Raw genomic sequence first — 22,500 nt, 5'->3', positions numbered from 1 at the left:
TCAGAGATGCATTGGACATGCACCCATGGAGGAGGTTTATAAGATTTATTACAGCAAAAGCATCCTCAGGCGAAGATGACCACAATCCTCAGTCATGAGGGAGCGTTTGCAGAGAGATGATTATTCTGAAAGCCGAACTCCACTGCAGTACATTCGTTTGTGAAATGCAATATACCACCCGGCCAAATTGATATCAGGCATTTTACAACAAGGTATGTGGAATCATTTGCCAATATACAAAAGCAATCGTAGTCTTCGTCCGGGTCAGTTTTGTTACCATAACTATTTCCTCTCAAATGATCTTGTACCTACTCACTGTTACGTGCGAATATTTTAACATTTTGAATGTTGCATAAACGTAAACATATGTGGAAGCTTGTAATAAGCATTTATTAATCTATTTGTTGTGTAAAATTAGGTAAAAATTGCTGTAAGTTTCCCAAATAAAATAATATAAAACATTGCAATCAATATTTTTATCAAAATAAAAGCCCGCTGAGTTTCTTGCGCCCGTTCTTTTCAGGTCTGAGGCAGTCTATTTTGAATGTGTGGTAGTTTTTAACGTTCAATAAGTGATGATGAATCCTATTTTGAATAAATTTTGAATTTGATACTGCAGGCATTTGAGAATTTTTCTTAATTCTCAGAGATCGTGAGATCGGACTGAATCGCTTTATGCGTCGACTTCAACATCATATAATTCCAGTTAGTTCATTGTAGTTATAAAGTGTCTGGCTACAGGTATTATAATTTTAATGGGAAGCATTACAAATGGGATATATGGGTCATTTGATAGAAAGTGATACCTAGGTAACACTGAAAATGTTATAAAATGAAAAACGGCTTAATGTAGAAAGTTGCCAATACTGCTATTCTTTTTCGAAGTAATCTCCGCTCCTCTCTACACATCGTCGCATTCGATGGAACCACTGAGAAAAGCAGTGGGCCCATTCTTCCTTAGGGGTCTCTTCTATGGCATTTTCGTACGCTTTCACCGTATCTTCAGGGCTCATAAAGCGAATACCTCGAATTTTATCTATAGTTCTTGGGAATAAATAAAAGTCGTTGCCCTACCAGTAGTCCACTAGTTATTACCTTAGTTGGCCGATCCTCGAAAGGAAACACCCACTGAGCTGATTGTCTTTTGGTTCCGGGTTCTAAGCAGTATATCCAACTTTCATCACCTGTGACTATGTCAAATACAGCATTTGAGTCGTTGAACTTATCTAACATTTGGAGATACCAGTCCATGCGAAGGTGTTTCTGGTCGTCGGTTAAAGTATGGGAAATCCATCTGGTACAAAGCTTCCTGACGCCTAAATGTTCGTGTAATGTTTTTAGAACTCGACTCATACCAAAGCCTAGGCTTGCCCGTATCTGCTGATAGGTCACTCTCTTATCTTCCTCTATCATGCGTCGCACAGCACTGATGTTATCTTCAGTAGTCGCTGTGAAAGGACGTCCCTAACGCGAATCTTCATTGATATTGCTACGTCCACGCTTAAGCTCGTTAAACCAATTGTAAATAGAGGCAAGAGATGGCGCTTCATTAAGAAATGCTAATCGCAGCCTATCATAGCTTTGTTGTTGAATGGGCAAACCACAACGAAAGTCGTAATAAACCATTGAGCGAAAATTTTCTCGGGTTAGGTTCATTTTCACGTATAACACGAGTTTTAGATTTGCCGTCAATTCACAAAAACAAATGACAAATTAATGCAATATTATTAGGTTACCAAAGAGTTCTAAAATTGAAATTCAAAAAAAGTTTTCATTAGCAATGTTTCTAACTGGCCAGTTCTAAACATTTTCAGTGTTACCCTCGTAACTGCCGCCCATACTTTCTTGCAACACCGAAAGATCTGTCTGATGACTTTCTATGGTATTATACTTTGGGGCAATGCTGCCGATGCCATGTTAACACTATTTTCACACTACAGAAACGAGCTATTCGTGCCATCTACAAAATTCAATGATATCAACGATCATGACGTTGACATTTTTCACGACACGTTTAAGTCACTTAGAAATAAAGTTTTAGAAAAAATAACGACCACGGTAGATAATAGTTTGTATTAGATTGTTAATGACTTATTAATTCTTACTTTTATTTTTTGTAATTCCACACTTACCACTTTATAATTATTTACATTGTATAGTTTCTAGAATTAAGATTTATTACTAAGTTACTTAATTTTTTCATAATAAAAATGCTGAATGTACCCAATTCGAATAACCAACCTAGAATTAGTATGTAAGTGCAAATCAATTGTTAATGTTAAGTTCGAGTTATTGTTGGTACATCTTAAATAAATAAATAAAAAAATCTATAAATTAGAACCAAGAGTGTTATAATGAAATAAATATTTTGACTTTGACACCGCCATACATATATGAAAACCTTGTATATGTAAAAAAAAATACAAATTCATTTAAAAAAAAGTCCTTATTGACATAAATAACAACCCTTTATTTATAATATCTATATATCTATATAAAAGAAAGTCGTGTTAGTTACACCATTTATAACTCAAGAACGGCTAGACCATTTTTTCTGTTGTTTGATTTTTTGGGTTACTTTTAGTCCAGAATAGGATAATAAGTAATAAAATATCGAAAAAATCACATAATAATATTATTATAAAACATTTATTTTCTCATACATTTTGTATGGATTGACATTTTGACATTTTTGTGACACCGAATCACATTTTCTAGCAAACATACAAAAATACAATGTTTGTTTCCAAATGTCCTCGTTTGGGGCAGACATTGTCTAACAACGACGATTTAATCTGATATTCAGGGTATTAATTTATTTATATTCTTACACACAATACAGTAGAAGAATAACATACTTCCTATATTTATTCGTATGTATTATGTATGCTAATTCTAAAAATAAGTGTTTACAAATCAGTAATACGGACATTGCTTTTGATTTTGTAGATACAAGGACAGATTCGCCATCGAATTGGATCATTGCAATCTCTCGAAGATTGCCACCATAAATTTTAACAATTATATTTCATGGGCACCATGGAGGAACAACGACTTGAAGAGATCAATGCAGCAATGATAATAGCAATTCCTCATGATCTGCAGCAACTACTTCATGAACATTTTGCATGTCGAGTTAGCCCGCAAATCTTTAATTTCCGATCCGTCTTACATTCGCCATGACCATTAACAAATCTCAAGGCCAATTCTTGATAGTTTGTGGTCTGAATCGAGAAAATCCATTTCCCATGGTCAATCTATATATATGTATAAGAGATTTCCACGTATATAGTCACTCATCACGATCTGATCTCTGGAACCGCGTAGAGACTTGAAATTTGGTAGGAATATTCCTTTCGTCGAGTAGAGGTCAGCTAAGAACGATTTTAAGAAATTCCATCGGCGAGAGTTTTTTTTAACAGAACAACGTCTGTCGGGTCCGCTAGTTATTAATATAATTCAGTTCTGAAGAAAAAGTTGCATATAAAAGGGTAGGTACTATAAAATATGTGGGAACGCTGCCAAAGTACAAAAATAACAAGAAAATATCAATGGGTCCGAATGGTATCCTGAAACAAATTCGCTAAATAGAATCAAATAAATTAAACAATACACCATTTCATATACAGTAGAGAGAGGCAATTACACGGCAGATATGTAGTTGATTGTACTCAATGGAGTCTTGCAAGTAACACGGGAACACAACGGTCGGTCTGTGCTGGTATCGATTTCGTTTCGGGCACTTTACGTTCATTATACGAACCATTGCACCTCATTATGTGAGGCAAACTGCGCTATTCTTTGTGTACGGTACAAATAAAAATAATTTGCATCGTCGCAATTTTTTTAATAAAAAGAAGGGACGAGACGAGCAGGACGTTCAGCTGATGGTAATTGATACGCCCTGCTCATTACAATGCAACTCAGGATTCTTAAAAAACACATAAATTCTGATTGCCACTACAATTGCGCTCGTCACCTTGAGACATAAGATGTTAAGTCTCATTTGCCCAGTAATTTCACTAGCTACAAATACAATAATAAATACAATGGCTAGAAATACAATAAGAGCTATGCTGAAATAGGACAAAATGTTTAAAGTCATCAGAGATGGTCACGACTCTCGGAGTCCCGCAGGGCTCTTGTCTGTCCAACACTCTGTTCAACCTTCTGCTAAACGAATTGCCCGAAGCGGTCGTCGACGCATAGGTATCTTATACTTTATTTCATCTTTTTTTACAATCACTGCAAGTAACATAATATAATAAATGTACAATATTTATTGAATACATAGGCTGCACTAAAAGTATCGAGTAGTAATGGAATATTTCCACAGTTCCTGTCATATTAAAATCTTTTTAATTGAAAACTCCTTGGTTTTAAAAATCGAATACCATTTATTTATATAAAAAAAGATTCTCGGTCTGGTCACAAGGGTCTTGTCAATCTTGTTTAGTCCTTGAGAAAATGGAATTGACTCGAGAACATTCTAGAGCGATGATTTATTATGACTTAAGAAATGGCTTAACACAAAAACAGTGTATTGACCGGATGATTTCTGCATTTGGCGATGAGGCCCCATCCAAGACCACTATTTATTGCTGGTTTCCTGAATTTCAACGTGGACGGGTCAAGATCAGTGATGATCCCCGTCAAGGTCTTCCAAAAACTGCAGTCACCAAAGAAAACGTTGATGCTGTGCGTAAGCTGATTGAGGAAGATCGACATGTGACATACCGCGAAATTCAGTCAACTTTAGACATTAGCATGAGTCAAATACAAATAATCTTGCATGAACAATTAGGTGTAAAAAAGTTGTTTTCCCGATGGATACGGCATTTGCTCTGTGAAGAGCAAAAAGCGGCTCGCGTTACTTGGTGCGTCAGAACTCTCGAAAGATTCCACGCAGGATCCTCAAATGCTGTATACAACATCGAATCATGTGACGAATCCTGGATATACGCGTACGAACCCGAAATAAAAAACCAGTCACGAGTTTGGGTGTTCGAAAATGAGTTAAAGCCAACAAAAATTGTTCGTTCAAGGAGTGTTGCAAAAAAAATGGTGGCCACGTTTGTCTCCAAAACCGGCCATGTTGCGACTATTCCTCTTGAGGGACAAAGAACGGTAAATGCAGAATGGTATGCTAGTATTTGTTTGCCACAGGTCGTTTCTGAACTCCGTAAAGAGAACTGCAACCGCCGCATCAACCTCCACCACGACAATGCGAGTTCTCACACCGCGCACATAACAAAAGAGTTTTTAGAGCAAGAAAGAATATAATTATTAGATCATCCGCCGTACAGCCCCGACCTAAGCCCTAATGATTTTTATACTTTCCCTAAAATAAAGAATAAATTGCGTGGTCAGACATTTTCATCACCTGAAGAAGCTGTGGACTCCTACAAAATGGCCATTTTGGAGACCCCAACTTCCGAATGGAATGGTTGCTTCAATGATTGGTTCCATCGTAAGGTAAAAATGTGTCAAATTTCACGGAGAATACTTCGAAAAGCAATAAATACATTTTTAAATAGTAATGTTGTGTCACTTCCTTGATTCCCGAAATTTTCAGTGCCGCCCTCGTAATACTAATTACTAACATCTTTACAACATTGGAAAACAGTTTTGCAGTGATATTAGAAGGGGTGGACCTCTGACCCTGAAAAACTGTATCTTCGGGGTCAGTGATTCCTCCACAAATGACAATGACAAACGAAATAATTAATGATAAATACAATTTAAATGTGTATGTATTTGTGTGTGTATTATTTTCTTGTTTTTTACCTAAAAATTGCTCAGTGTGTGGATAAAAGTCTTATCATGAATCTTATTGTAAAGCTTACGCAGCATGTATATGTACATTCATGTACGCAGATGACGTCGCCGCCCTTGTCACCGCACCGACAACATACGAGTTGCAGCAGAGGCTAAACTCAGTTGTTTAAAAACTTGAGCAGTGGTTCCGATCAAACGGCCTGGCTGTGAATATAGATAAAACGTGTTTTTTGTCCATCTACCTAAAAGGTACACCTCCGCCGCCTCTTAGTAACAGCGGGCGATACCCCACTAGAGATGGGTACATTCAATAAAATTGCTCGGTTTTTATTTGGATAGTAGCCTCATCAGGGACGTCCACGTCGACAAGCTCTGCTCTAGACTGGGTCGTACCTGCTTTGCATTACGCCGACTCGCCAGCACCGCATCTCGCAGAGATGCGGCTGCTGCGAAAACTAGTTTTATATCCAGTGTTCGTCGTGGGCAGACCTGTTATTTTAGTATGCAGGCACTTATAGAGTCACGTAAATAAATAAACATTTCGTAAATCGATTTGTATTTAATTAGTTATGTTTATACATGTTACAGTAGGTAATAATTAAGTAACAAAAACAATTTCATAATTCCATAAATCAAATTGTAATTGCCAGTGTGGCAATAGCATACCTACAACGATGCCAAAATACAACTATTTTGATCCCAAACATTAGCTCAGCCGGAGTTCCTTTTCCTTATGGTCACAATTTTATTGGGAAGATCATTTGCCCCTGTGAATTTATTTTCGATAGAGATGGCGAAAAACTCCAGATCATAGACAAATTTGCGATTGGCAGCATATAAGAAAATGACAGGATATTTCAAGGTATAAGTATAGTTTATGTCCAATTTTATCATCCCGTATATTTCAGTTGCGTAAAAATGGCAAGTCGTTACATAATCTCCTCTCTTCAAAACATTTCTCCAACCAATCTTCGTAGACTACATGAACATTTCTCTTAGTATTTATTACATCTGTGAATTCGCGTGGAACAACTATATGAGTCAAATTTCCATTACGGTTTTGCAGATTGGCGCCAAAAAATCTAGCTTTTGCTGCGATGACATCATTGTCTATGACATGTATCAAACATGGCCGCAGGAAGGAAAATGGATTGTTATTGCCAAATATTTCTGCATCAACTTCAATCATTTCTTGTCGTGTTAAATAGGTCGGTATCTAAAAAAATATTAGATATTATTTATTAGTGTTGGATTGGGAATCAATTTAAAATGACAAAATTATTCGACCGCTATAAAAGTTGGGTGAGTTGTATTCAAATACTAATACAAAAACTTTAATCGGATCCCCGAGAGAAAAATGATTTTTTGTTTCGCTTTTGAGAATTAATAATTATATTCGAATCTAATTGTATGTTGAATATTATTTAACATTTAATTCCTTAGAGATTACGTGGCCCACAAATTAAATTTGTAAACAAAATTCATAAGTAAGTAGATCCTGTAGCCACATGAAGGCACATGAACCTTACGTCACTCGAACGGTAGGCTCAGTTGAAAGAGCGCTCGCACGGAACGCGAGAGGTCGCGGGTTCGAGCCCCACATCGATCATGAATTTAATTTTCAAATTAATTTGTGTAATTAATCCCAGAAGTGAGGGTTATCACTTTAAATAACAAATTGATTACGTACCCCATTTAAAATGTTATGGCCGTGTTAGCAGCTGCTCAAAGTTAAATGAATTTCGATGAATAATTATTGATCTGAGGAGCATCCTCTACCATCAACTGAGGCTTATTCAGAATTAGTAGATAAATGATGGTACAAGCCTCACATTCGGGAGTTATATAAATTTGTAGAACTTAAATAAATTTTATTTATACCGGATCGAATTGAAATTTATATCTATATATATAAAAATGAATTGCTGTTCGTTAGTCTCGCTAAAACTCGATAACGGCTGGACCGATTTGGCTAATTTTGGTCTTTAATTACTTATGGAAGTCCAGAGAAGGTTTAAAAGGTGAAAAAATATTGAAAATGCTCGGAATGAAATAAAAACAACAATTTTTTTCCTTCGATGTGTCCCCCGTGGTTGAGAAATCAAATTGAAAGAATAGTTAAAAATTAAAATGAATAACTAATTATAATTTTTATATCTTTATAACTTTCTCTTAACTACAGTTGATAACTATCTATCAGATTATTTATAGAGCTAACTCACGTGCTAACCGCAATGATGACCAGAGAGAGACAGATCAAGAAAATAGTCGTATTGAGATGTCAGAATTGCGTTCTTTACTGAGTGAGAATGAAGTAGATTGCAACGAGTTCGTGAATATCAGAAAGCTTTAAATTTTAACAGACTGTATGATAATTGATTTAATAAAAAAGGATTCCTTTTGTTTGTTTTAATTTTATTTCATACAAAAGTTTAGGTCTTTTATTTATCGATCGAGGCAGTATGAAGTCTGCCGGGTCAGCTATTTCACTTATAAAAGTCAAAATCTAGGACCCTTAGCGGAAAAAAAAAATAGAAAACATTTGTTCATCTTAGGCATGAACTGTTTGCTATTTCGCAGAGGTGCACAGTAGCGCATATCTAGAACCTATACCCCGCACTCTCACCGCGATCAACGCTCTTCTGAACGCAAACCTTGTATGTGACTTGTTCGTAGATGAATGGACGGGAATAACGTCAGGATCAAAGAGGATGTAAATACTACGTAATAAGAAGCGAGACTGCCTAAGTAATTGAAATTTAGTTTAGCATGAATCGTTCAGTCTGGCTGAATGCGCATACTGTGCAGTGCCAAAGAGAAAAAAAAACGTGCAGACATTTGACATAAGTTTGAAATAGTAGTAGGTAATTACAGTTTAGCGATTGGCGGTATAATTCGTTGCATAAAACGTAGTGGATTTCGGCTATCGCCGTTTTTCACAAGATTATAGCCGTCATCTGTCAATCTATCAATGACTGCATGTTTCATACAATCGACTGAATTGCTTTTTTCTTAGAGACTTCTGGTCAGAATGCCTAGAAGTACTGTAAGCGAGATGAATGTCTGAATTAATAATGAATTTTCTGTAATTATTGTAATTGGTGCTAACCGTTTTAATCAAAGTAAGTAAATAAAATAAATAAATATTTTTATAACCAAAATGAATAAACCCAACCTCGCAATCCATTTTCTTCAAACACTTGTCCAAAGTATCTTGGTCGCTGGGTTGCTTGTAGCTATCACCAAACTTATCATACTCTATGCTCAAGGACAGTTTAGTGGATTTCTTTATAGACAACATGTCGACCGGTGATAGCGTGCAGCGTCTGTGAGAAGATGGAAGGGATCTAAGCCAGCTGGCTGTGATGACATCGTACATGTTGCTTTCTATAAGGCGTCGAGTACGGAAGCTCTGTGAACCCACGATGCAGCACCAGGTTTTAGGACCTGCAGTAGATTACAAAAAGATTATTGGAACGAAGTTCCTTATGGCGCGTTGCGAAAGGGCGCTAGACGGAAAAAATTAAGACCAAAAGTTGTAACGACACTTTTTGCTATAGTTGTAGGCCGTGCGGCGTACGCGTATTTCTCTGTTTGTCTGTCTGTTTGTCTCTCTCTCTCTCTCTCTCATAGAAAGGAAGCCAGTTATTTTCGTTTCATCTTTCTATTTCGCATTGAACAATTATCCAGCAGAATCAACAACAAAATATAATACTACCATCGATGCAGTTTTTTCAAGACATTTAAATAGAATCCCAAACATATGTGTCCTATTTCAGTTACCATTAAATGTACATTATATCTATTGTTTTGGAATAGTGTTATTAAAGTCGGTTGTGGTTTTGTTAAAAAAAAATAATAATTAGTGACCAAACGAGGCTTATTTTGATAAAATCAGCAATTATTTCCCCCATTTTCATTCTCATTTTCCGTTAGACGCATAAATTGTCTGTCTGATTTACAGATCTGTATCTACGTCTAACGGCCGTTCCCAATATTCAGTCTATCTCTTACTTGAGATAAAAATCGTAACTATCGTTGACTTTTCTGTCCCAATAAACTTATCGACGGTAACTCACCTTATCCGTACACGCTGTCTGTCAATAGGACGACGTATAGCTTACTAGCGATAGAAGTTTGTATGGAAATTGCAATTCACGCGTCCCAATATAAGGCGTTAAGAATGACTTATCGGGTATATTGGGACACCTTCAGATTATTGACAGCTAATTACTGACAGTAGAAGGTAGTAATTTATCTCTATCTGTAGATAGTATATAGGGAACGGCCGTAAATAGACTATAACAGCTGAGAAAACGTCGAGAAAAATTTAACTTAGAACTAACACCTATTTTGCACACTAACACAAAGTGTACTACAAACCGTGAGTGTAAGACGGAGCTTGTCACGAACACTAAACTAATATTACTGGCCTGGTTTTTTGCGTTGTCTTACAGTATATAGTTGTATATTCTATATTATATAAGGTATATTTTACTATAAGGAATCTCGGTCGAATATACCCAGAAGTGGTGAAAGAGTTACCGGCATAGCCCAAATGATTGAGAAACTGACGTGGCAGTGGGCAGGGTACATAGTACGACGGACAGATGGCCGGTGGGGCAGAAAAGTCCTGGAATGGGGATCACGTATCAGAAGGAAGATGGAAGACGCAGTGTTGGTAGGCCCCCACAAGATGGACCGACGATGTGGTCAAGATCACCGGAATACATTGGATGAGGGCAGCGCAGGAGATCTTTGGGGAGGCTTTTGTCCAGCAGTGGACGTGTTCCGGCTGATGATCATGATGGAGAAAGAGTTTCGCCTATCTCAATCACATCCAACACATTCTAGTCCAAGCGATACATATTGAAGACAATTCGCCCACTCACCTGGATTCTCCACATGCTTCCCGCCGTGACTTTCAACAATTCTAATTAGCTCTGTCTTCTTACAATCTCCATCGTCAGAGAGCACACACACCTCCCTGTCCTTCAGGGCGTGTGACGTCACAACTACGTCAGCAGCTCTAGAGCGGAACTGCTCAGCAACTTGTACTGTCTTGGCCGGTCGGGATTTACGAGACTTGGTGACGGCTTCCGCGATTTGAGTGTCGCTTATGCGTTTCGTGCTCAGCTTGATCACAGGGTTTCTTTCCTATAAAAAAATATACTGTGCTTAGGCACTTAAGCGATCTTAAGAATGCATGGCAGAAGTGAAAACTTCTTGGCAATCGCAGTCAATTTAGATATCCCTAATATATATATATAGTAGTATATATATATATATATATATATATAAGAGTATTGTATATGTATAGTATATATATATGTATATATATATATCTATATATATATGTATATATATCTCTATCACAAGAAATATATATATATATATATATCTTTATATATAATTCTTGTGTGCGTGTGTATGTCACTGAACTCCTCCTAGACGGCTGGACCGATTTGGATGAAATTTTTTGTGTGAGTTCAAGGGGATTCGAGGATGGTTTAGATTCACAATTGAACGGCCTAAACGGCTGGACCGATTTTGATGATATTTTTGTGTGTTCCAGTGAATTTGAGATTGGTGTGTGTCTTCAGGTGGATTCGAGAATGGTTTAGATTCACAATTAAACTACCTCCTAAACGGCTGGACCGATTTTGATGATATTTTTGTTTGTTTCAGTGAATTTGAGATTGGTTTAGATTCTCAATTCCGTCCATATAATATAATTCTCTCCGTCCATATAAATAAGAACTCCTCTTAACGGCTGGACAGATTTTGTAAATTTAAGACGTGTGTACAGGACAACGTCTGTTGGGTCCACTAGTATATATATAAATGAATTGCTGTTCGTTAGTCTCGCTAAAACTCGAGAACGGTTGGACCGATTTGGCTAATTTTGGTCTTGAATTATTCGTGGAAGTCCAGAGAAGGTTTAAAAGGTGAATAAATATGAAAATGCTTAGAATTAAATAAAAACAATATTTTTTTTCCTTTGATGTATCTCCCCCGACGTTCAGAAATTAGATTGAAAGTATAGTTTAAAATGAATAACTAATTTTAAATGAATTACTAATTAGATTTTTTTTATATTATAGGCATAAAATTAACTTAATTTTAGCTAACTATAGTTGGTAGATTAACTACATTTGCTAACTTTCTATCAGATTATTTTTATGTAGATTGATAAGTCTTTAGTTTTGTCACAAATAAAATTTCTGAACCTAATATATGACATTTGAACAAATATGTCGATCCATCCTATATGTCGATCGATACCTTAGAGACTTAAGGCGCGGACTGACTTGGATTGTAAACGCTACAAAAAATAGTACAATATTTGAGTTGATCATGTGGCTAAGCTGCAAATGGGCATTTATTTTACTGGTTTTCTTTTGTTTATTCAAAATATACATATTAAATTGAATAATTGTTCGGTTTATGTTTTAGAAAAATACTAATTCTATTAGATTCTTTAAAAGAAGAAATGTTGCTATCGCTGAAAATTCAGAGATTTTAAACTCCAAAGTTTGTTTTTGGGAAGCAACTTCCAAATTTTTTATTGGACATTTCAAATTATATATAAATATTCTATTCGGTTCAATTTTTTCTTCAAGTCCTTCTTTTTGTAATGTATTTTTTGCGTCGGAATATTTTCATTGCGTTATGTTGTAATCGACTCTCTAAGAATCCAATTTTTGTGAATATTGAGGTATGACCGCGCCTTAAGGCGAAAAGTAAGCAGAAAACACGCAAACAAGGTGTTTTTAGACAAGTTTTGTGGTGAAAATATAGCATTTGGAGCTATAAACACTACTTTATCCTGTTATATTATACATACCCTTAAGTCTTACTTGCAGGTTGCTAATGCTTGCTGTTAGTTAAACTTAACACTCCAGAGCGATTATGAACTACCAGTTTTGTTTGCAGTTAAACAAGTTTCTTCTCGGCATGATGCATTTGTTTAGTACACTGCTCTCATAAAAGTTGTTCTTATAGCTTTTAATTTTTTGTGTTGGTACATTTATTAAGATTAGTAATCAATAATGAGAATTCTAAGCAATTAAACTGTTTGCGCCTGTTAAAATGTTAAATTTTCGACGCAAGAATTTTGAAAATATTGGCTTTGTTACACATAGGAGCCGTGAACTCATATCGCTCAAGGTCGCCGGCATTTAGTGTCGCCTGAAGACAAATCTTTATGAGTGACGATTACCGATACGTGCGCGAGAACTTTCAAACGCTTTCATGATTCCCCTTCAAGTATTTACATCGGCTAACCTTTGTCATAGATACATTTCAAGTTATGTGCTCTTTTTTATACGCTTTTTATTAGCTTCATCTGTATGTATGTATATGTATGTTTGTTTGTAACCGGGTCATTTGGGCGTGATTTTGACCCACTTTAAACGGCCAGATTTCATTCAAACAATTATTTTTATTTCCAACTAGTTGACCCGACAGACGTTGTTCTGTATATAATAAATAAAATAATGTTTTTTATTAATTTGTCAACAAATATGTCCATACAAAACAAATATCGGACGACGGAGGACACATCAAAGGAAAAACAAAATAATTCCAAACACTTTCATATTTATTCACCTTCCCTGGAAGGTTTAAAAGGGTCAAGTTTCACCCTTTAAACTTGGGTTGGTTTTTTGATAATGATAAGTTTTTATTTACGTAAACTTATTTTATAGCTGACCCGACAGACGTTGTTCTGTATATAATAAATAAAATAATGTTTTTTATTAATTTGTCAATAAGATATCATAACATCAAGAATTATTTTGTAAAACATGCTCCCTGTTGATGTAATGAAATTGTTTCACAGCAGAACTGTCAAACCGTGCGTCAATAAATTCTCTCATAGATGTCTTTGTCAATAATATATCATAAGATCGAAAATTACTTCGTAAAATATGAACCTTGCTGTCGTAATGAAATTGTTTCACAGCAGAACTATAAAACCGTGCGTCAATAAATTCTCTCATAGAAATTATTTATGGACACATCAAAGGAAAAATAATTTTGTTGTTTTTATTTAATTTAGCAGCATTTTCTATTTATTCACCTTTTAAGCCTTCTCTGTACTTCCACAAATAATTCAAGACCAAAATTAGCCAAATCGGTCCAGCCGTTCTCGAGTTTTAGCGAGACTAACGAACAGCTATTCATTTATATATATATAGATATTTGTTTTGTATGGACATATTTTCTATGAGAGAATTTATTGACTAACGGTTTGACAGTTCTGCTGTGAAACAATTTCATTACGACAGCAGGGTGCATATTTTACGAAATAATTCTTGATGTTATGATACATACAAGATGAAACTAAATGGGTATACTATGCTTTGAACCCGAAATTCCTTAGGTCATCTCTAATGACTATGTGAAGTCAGAAATGAATTAGCGTTATATTTCAATACAATATTTAAAGTGCTAAGTTTTCGTAAAAACTATGATTCCCTCAACCCTAATCAGCTGTTTTTTTGAACTCTCTTTGACCTAAAACAGATGAAAAATGTAGATGTGACATTATATCAGATAATAGTAAAATGCCTACTATTCATTGCAGCTGTGAAGCAATTTGTGTTCTCATTTTGCCATGAAAACAAAGGTATTTTGTATGTGCATTTGCTTTAGCTGACATTGAAAATACTTCTAAATTTGTATTTACTGTAGTTATGTATTACCCAATAAAGATAGTTAATTCTAATCTAATTATGAAACTATGTTATGTTAGTATTTACTCTGATTTCCGCGAGTGTTACACATGTAAAACACGTTTAAAAGATAAAAACTAGTGTAATTGTAACTGTGTTTTTACATTTTGTGCCATATTTAATATGTAAGGTTGAAAAGATCGGCCTGTCTGCGTTACTACTCTTTGAATTATGCTTTGAAACACGATATTTACTGCTCTCTGTGTGTAAATGTCTATTCTAAAGGCACCCTATACACTGCACCATTTTTAATTCAAGATTATGCTCGAAATTAAATGAGTTCACATAAATTATTACGTAAGCACTTCAGTGTAGAATTATTTGAAGTTTTCTTCAAGTTACATTGAAAATAATTCCAAATTTGTAATTGTAGATTATGGGTACCTCAACGGCACCTTTTTCTGCCGTGAAGCAAAAATGTGTAAGCATTATTATGGTTTGGTCTGAATGGCACTGTAGCTGTTGTTATTACTGGGCAAATGAGACTTGACATTTTAATTCAAAAATGTTTTATCCAATAAAGATAATTCTAATAGACTCCTATTAAGAAAATGTTCTTCACGGATTTTTTTTGTCAAATATGGATATCTTTGACCATCCTCGTATTCCATTCCCGCATCTGGTTTTCTACCCGGCCTGGGTATGGAATGGGGCAGTTATTGAGTTTTTCGCAGGAAATTTCTCAATAGCAGCCCATAGTTCAGATGTAGATGCTTGCCCCCTATTACGTGGGAATTAAACATAATGAAACGGGTGAAAAAAATACACCTCTAACCCTTCAGGAATACAGATGTGAAACTGTGTAATGTTATGTAATTTCTTATTTTGTTTATTTGTTTCGCAATAACAGGAAGTAAAAAATGAATGAATAAATACATAGACACAAGCCACATTTCATGTAGTGTGCATACTCCTTAATCATAGATTATTGTTTATGTTTAAGTCCATAGGTATGTGACCTCATTCTGTTTACAATCAAAGGCCCCGCCTAAAAATGGCAGTCTCTTTAAAAATTAGGGTTGCCTAAGAAAAGAAATTGAAAAATAATATTTTTATTTCGTAGGGAAGTTTTTTTATTTTTTTTTATTTATTTATTTAAACATAAACATCACTGTACTATTGCATATGAACCAAATAACGTACCATTGAAGGGATGTTATACCCTTTCTGGTTCACGTTGTATAATATTATTGACAAATTAATAAAAAACATTATTTTATTTATTACATACAGAACAACGTCTGTCGGGTCAACTAGTCATATATAAAATTATTCTCGCGGTGTTTGTCACCAAACTCCTCCGAAACGGTTAAACCGATATGAATGAAGTTTTGTGTGCATATCGGGTAGGTCTGAGAACCGGCCATCATCTATATTTCATACCCTTAAATGATAAGGGTGACCCAAAATATCGATTTTTATTTTTTGACATTTTATTTGATTTTTATTTTATTATGATTCAGCATTAAAAAATACTACACTATTTCTTCAACACATATTTTTGTATCGGGGTTTTTATCTTATTCTGTTCCATCCACAGATCCGCAATAGGGTTGCAAGATGGCAATCGAATATAATAATTATTGTAGTACGATATATTTGGTAGAATCGGAATCTATTTTTTAAACCCAAAATAATTTTAATTATTGAAATTCTTTTGTTTTTACTTTATATGGCAATACCACGTTTTTTGGGTCAGCTAGTAATATTATAAATGTGAGTGTAAGTTTGTTTGTTACGCTTTCACGCCTAAACCACTGAACCGATTTCGTGGAAATTTATTACAGAGATAGACAAGGGCTTGGGAAATGACAAAGGCTTTCTTTTATCGCAAATAAAATGCTTTGCGGTGTTGAAATAGGGGATGGAAGTTAGGAGAAAACTATAAGCCGTCTGGGAGCTTTCAACGAAAATTCTGTCTAATCCCTTTGAGATATAACAAAATAATGTGTGGTGGAATTGTGTATCTTATATAGGTCTACAGAAAAGTCCGCGATGGCATATTAAGGATAAAATACTATATCTGTAATGTTCCTCGTTTACTCACGAGTGAATCAACTTATCATTACTATGTAGCACTACACCCGGACACGTCCGCACGCAACCAATAGCCGATTAGAACTGGCCTGCCGCTTTTTTTTTCTCGAGAGGAGTAAAATACATTTACGTATTGAAGACCCCGAAACGGGGCCCATATGTCGGGCTCTGGTGTAAACACCCCCTACCGACTAAAAACCTCCTCTGTGCTGATAGCCCTGAAGGCTTTTACAGCGAAGCCGGGCGGGGGCCTTGGAGGCCGAAAATGTAGCTCACAGGCGCGGGGCGTCTCGGAAGGAGACTCGAACCTCGGACCGCCTGCTCACTAGGCGGGATGGAGAGAAGATCACTAACGATCTAATATATGTGTTAGCGGCCTGCCGCTGTACTGTGCATTCCTTATATAGCACTTGAGTGCTTGGCACGTTGACGTCACACGGTTAATGTCACTGTCGATGTCGTGACAGTGACAACGATAGTTAACACATACTCTGTTAAGACTAGATGTCAGTACAATACAATATCCATTTCAATATTAAACAACAATGGAAAATACAACACGGTAATGTAAAAGCTGTTTACACAAAATATACTAAATTAACCCTTATCAGTTGATTACTACATATTAAAAAATTAGTCAGAAATACGGTATTGTTTCATTTTTAACTCATTAACTTTGAAAGCATATTTCCTTTTTTTTTAAACAATGTGTTATGTTTTTAAAGTGATAACCCTCACTTCTAGGATTAATACACAAATAAAATTTGAAAAACAAAATTTTATGAACGATGCGGGACTCGAACCCACGACCTCCGGCGTTCCGTGCCGGTGCTCTAACCAACTGAGCTAACCGTTCGAGTACCGACTCGTTATAAAATTCTGTTTGCTTTGTTCAACTCTCAGGTTTACTTTTTTTTTTAGTGACAGAGCAGCGGCCTCACGGGACAGCTAGTAAAATAATAAAACATAGCACATAGATCCCGCAGGAATAATATAGCTTTCTACAGATGAAATAATTTTCGAAATCAGTTCAGGGGTTCTAGAGATTAGCACCTACAAACAAACTCGCAAACCTTGGCTCTTCTTAATATTCGGGTAGACTTAAATCATTTATAAGTCTAGTCAGACTATGACAGCTGTGAAAACGTCGAAAAAAAGTTAATTTAGAACTGACCTCTATTTTGAGAAACTCACGCACACTAACACAAAGTGTCATACAAATCGCGAGTGTAACACGTAACTTGTCAGGCACACTCAACTAATATTCCTGGCCTGTTTTTATCGTTTGTCTAACAGCAAGAGACTCTATCTAGACGCATAAATTATAAACTATAAATTATAAACTATAAAATAAAGAGAAAATCAGGGACGAGTCGAGCAGGACGCTCAGCTGATGGTAATTGATAGGCCGTGCCCATTACAATGTAGCCTCGCTCAGGATTATTGAAAAACCCAAACTTCTGAGAGGCACTACAACTGCGCTCGTCACCTTGATCACACACATCTCATTTGCCCAGTAATTTCACTAGCTACAGCGCCGTTCAGACCGAAACACAGTAATGCTTACAGGTGTAAGCTATCATATCATTAGCAGTAAGGTTACTGCTTCACGATAGAAATAGGCGCCGTTGTAGTACCCATAATCTAGCCGGCATCTGGTACAAAGGAGCCTCCCACTGGTAATGATGGATATATTACTGGCGACAAATACATACAGCCACGATACGCTGGAAGTCTAGCAGCGTCATGATGTCAGAAACCGGCTTATCAGCTCTGATGTTGGTGACGCGAGGAAACCGCAGCGTGTACTCCGTGCCCGTACCACTGCTGCGAACTAGTTCTGTAGCACGTACCTAAATCGAAGATATTTATAAAGTCAAAGTCAAATAAACATTATTCATGTAAAGTCAAAGTTAAATAAACTTTATTATTGAAAACAAAATTTATGAACGATGCGGGACTCGAAACCGCGACCTCCGTACCGTCCGAGCGCTCTTCCAACTCAGCCAACCGTTCGAGTGACGTATCGTTGATAAATCTTGTAGGGCTTTTTCAACGCTCCGGTTGTGGCTTCATCTACAGGATCTACTTTACAGTTGATAACCTGCTCAACCATATTAAGAAATTGACTTGAGATGTCGCTCTTGTAAATCTAAACAATTTGTTATTTTTTAAATTGATAACTAGAGACCGGATTATATGCTACAAAAAATGCCCAAAATATGCATGCAAATATGCAAGTAAAATAACTAAAAATTCACGAAAATCCATAAAAAGGGCCAAAATATGCATAGTAACAATTAAACAGGAAAAATTACATATTTTTAAAGGTAAATCATTGTACTAAGTACTGTTTCTACTAAGTACTGTTCTAAATGTTCTGTAGACAAACTGTGTATATGAAAAAATATGCATAATATTTTTTTTTTTTCTAAAATATGCAACTACCGCTGAAAATGTACTAAATATGCAAAAGCATATGCAATATGCATATAATCCGGTCTCTAGTGATAACCCTCACTTCTGGGATATTTTTTTTTATTTTAATTGTATTTATTAATAAAAAACAAATTTTACATTGCGGTTTCAAAGCAATAAAATCCACTGAGGTTTGTACAATTGCTAAATTAAGTCTACACCAACAGAGTTAAATTAATAAAAGAAAAAATAGTTCACAATCGTTAGAAACTTAGCTATACATTATAATTTTACAAATAAAAGTAAAAGTACTTGATACAATAATTAATAGTTAAGCACGATAAGTTGATCGGTGGTCAGTCAAGTCTTAAAAAGTATTTTTTTTAAATTCTGTTTTAAATTAGTCTCAGTCAACGAGTCGGTCAAGTCACGTGGCAGTTTATTAATCAGTCTAGGTAATATGTAAGCTGTTGTTCTTTCACCGAACGCATTGGATGCCCGAGGCATGTGCAGCCGGTTTAGACTAACAGCGCGCGTGGGGTATTAGCTATGAAGAAGTGACTGAGCCATACTTTTGTGAAAAAGGTATTAAAACATCAGCACAAGTGTATCAAGATACCATTCTTGAGAAAGTGAAGGTAGTGAAGCCTCTTAACAACATCATGTTCAATATCCAAGAATGTTCCATCGAGCAAGCCTCGGCGCCGGGTCATAAAGCTCGGTCTAAGCAGTTTTGGTTGGAAACGAACGTTTCGGACTTCATCAGAGCTGAAGACTAGCCGTCGTCTAGTCCTGATCTTAATCCGCTGGGTTATGATTTATGGTCAGTTTTAGAGACTACGGTTTGCTCTAAACGTCATGATAATTTGGAGTCCCTAAAACAATCCGTACGATAGGCAGTGAAGAATTTTCCTATGGAATGAGTGCGTGCTTCTATTGATAACAGGTTTCTTAAGAATCCTGTGCGGCACTGCATTGTAATGGGCAAGGCGTATCAATTACCACCAGCTGAACGTCCTGCTTGTCTCGTCCCTTACCGTCATAAAAAAAAATACACTCATTATGTCATAAAAACGCATTGTAACTTGGCTGTAGTTTGATACAGTGAAGATACCTTAGATCTTATATCATTTAAACGTCTAGATAGACTAAATAGATAAAAGTGAAAACATCTAATAAAAATTGAGGTTGACAGCTAACCTCTATTTATATGTAATGCACGCACACAAACACAAAGTGACATACAAAATCGCGAGTGTAATACGTAGGTTGTTACGCACTTTAAAGTTATAAACCTGGCCTCTTATCGGTTCACTCTAGACATATAAAGTATCTAAGATCTAACTATCAACATTAATACACTATATTATTCAGACACTATATTAGTGGTAAGTAGCAGTGGATGTACCTCAAGTACAATAGAATGTTGTGGTAATATCCAGAAGTCAGGTTTCTCCTTGTTGAAGTAGAGACAGGGCGGTGGACTGGTCTTCTTAGAGACACTCCAGTATCGCTCCAAGTGTGCGCATACTGTCTCACGTTCCTCGTATGTGAACCCCGTAGCGACGCGTCCCACGCACACCCAACGGCTTGTTACACCATCTAAGGACAAACATAGAATTAATACAATTACTTTTTACAAAAACGAAAAATATTTAATATATGATAAATAATGAATGATGCGAAAACCGCTCAGCGCTAAGTGAGAGCTACAGGGCTGGTTTTCAGCGAAGCGACAAAGATCGCAACGTGGTTCACAGACGTTTGGACATAATTAAAAAGAAACGGGATAATAAAACACACACAATCAATCACATACCAAATATTAACAACATTTTGCAGAAAAAAGGCTAAAATAATAACAGTTGCGCTTAAAATTTAAAGCGCATTTATTAAGGTATATTAAGATTTTGGACTTGTGCTAAATGTACCTGTGTGTATAGTGCGTAGTGTGGAAATGCAGAAGAAAACTATATATCCTCTGCCAGAGCAATAAAGTTACCCTGGCTTGGATACCAGGGCATAAAGGTATAGTAGGTAATGAGATAGCTGACCGGCTAGCTAAGGATGGAGCCTCATCTCCCTTCATAGGCCCTGGACCCTTTTGTGGAGCTGGAGAATCTCATATCCGCAATCAAGAAATGCTGGAAGCAGTCAGTTACTGGTCCTCGCTACCAGGCCATCGGCAAGCCAAGCTGCTCCTATGCAACTATCAACGTAAGCGTGCCAAGCAAAGCATAAGCTTGGACAGGCGACAACTGAGATTCACGGGATTCCTCTCCGGCCATTGCAAGCTGAATGGGCACCTAGCCTAAATGGGTGAATCAAACCTGAGCAGATTCTGCTGCGAAGCCGCTGAAGACCCCAAACACATCCTTCTGGAATGCGAAGCCATTGCCAGAATCAGGCTGGGGTGTCTTAAAATACCTTCACTCAAAGCAGAGGACGTGCCCTGCCTAAACCCTCTGAGGATCCTACGCCTTTTAAAAGTAAAATAGGTCTTGAGGATATAATTTAAACTAGATTAGAATTATTATTTAGATTTAAATTTTGGAACAATAGCCCTTTTCCTAGTTAGTAGCCTCGATTTTATTTTTCCTAATCTCATTTTTAGCCAGCGCGCCAGCAGAGGGCACAATTATAAATCATAGGATTTAAGTGCTTTCTTATCCCCAAATCATAATAATAATAATAGATATATAATTTATCAAATATTTTCTTAGAACCTACTAGAGTAACCAGCACCTCTAAAAGCTGTATTGATAATATTTTTACTAATTATAAACCTATTTCTCAATCAATAATTAGTAAACTGAGCTCAGACCACTTTGGTCAATTAGCCTCTTTTAATATTGAAGGGAACAAATGTACTTCAACTATAAAGTTTATGTTTGTTCCGGTAAACAATAGGCGAATGGAGAAATATAGAGGCAATGTTTCAGAAAAACTCTCAAACTTGTATTTGAATTATAACAGTACTCCAAATGAGATGTATGGTAAGTTATTTAAAATAATTAAAACAGAGTTTGCTTCTATATTTACTTCAAAGACAGTCAACTCGGGTGGTCTCTTGTCATTTAACAACTGGGCAACAGCTGGTATTCATAGGAGCAGACAACGGTTATATGAACTATATAGTGAGAGATCATCATGTAATCATGATGCATCTTTCCTTGTATATGTGAAAAATTATTCAGAATGATTTAAGAAAGTATGTACTATTGCTAAGTCAATGCATATTAGAGAAATAATTAAAAATGTTTCAAATAAAATAAAAATGACTTGGAAAGTTATTAACTGGGAATCTGGAAGAGCGAAAGACTGCAAGTTTGAATATAATCTAATAATAAACAATACAAAAATCCACTCTGAGCAGGAAGTAGCTTCTGCTTTTGAGAATTTTTTTTTTGACATCCCAGTTTCCATCTCAAGCACCCTTGTCTCCTCCACCAGTGTTGCCGAGTCACTTCTTTTGGAAAATGTTAAGGAATGTAAACAAAATTTCAAATTCAGTGTTGTTAGCCCAGCA

At 36.0% G+C, this 22,500-nt stretch overlaps 1 protein-coding gene and 1 long non-coding RNA gene across 2 annotated transcripts in view; one reads left to right on the top strand and one right to left on the bottom strand.

The window, feature by feature from the left end:
- LOC126977335 (uncharacterized) overlaps positions 1–22,500 on the top strand; it is an 89,048-nt gene that overhangs the window by 16,346 nt on the left and 50,202 nt on the right. The window lies entirely within an intron of this gene.
- LOC126977228 (DNA ligase 4-like) overlaps positions 6,318–22,500 on the bottom strand; it is a 34,754-nt gene continuing 18,571 nt past the window's right edge. The window contains exons 10-14 of the mRNA XM_050825954.1: positions 20,380–20,573; positions 18,269–18,406; positions 10,671–10,935; positions 8,954–9,225; positions 6,318–6,994 (exon numbers count right to left, since the gene is read on the bottom strand). Of these exons, the coding sequence (XP_050681911.1) occupies positions 6,683–6,994; positions 8,954–9,225; positions 10,671–10,935; positions 18,269–18,406; positions 20,380–20,573 (1,181 nt within the window). The 3' untranslated portion in view covers positions 6,318–6,682. The remainder of the gene's footprint in view (positions 6,995–8,953; positions 9,226–10,670; positions 10,936–18,268; positions 18,407–20,379; positions 20,574–22,500) is intronic.

Source organism: Leptidea sinapis, chromosome 44, assembly GCF_905404315.1.
Source record: "Leptidea sinapis chromosome 44, ilLepSina1.1, whole genome shotgun sequence".
NCBI lineage: Eukaryota > Metazoa > Arthropoda > Insecta > Lepidoptera > Pieridae > Leptidea > Leptidea sinapis.
Note: the sequence above shows the minus strand (reverse complement) of the source record. Positions and strands in the feature narration are given on the sequence as shown.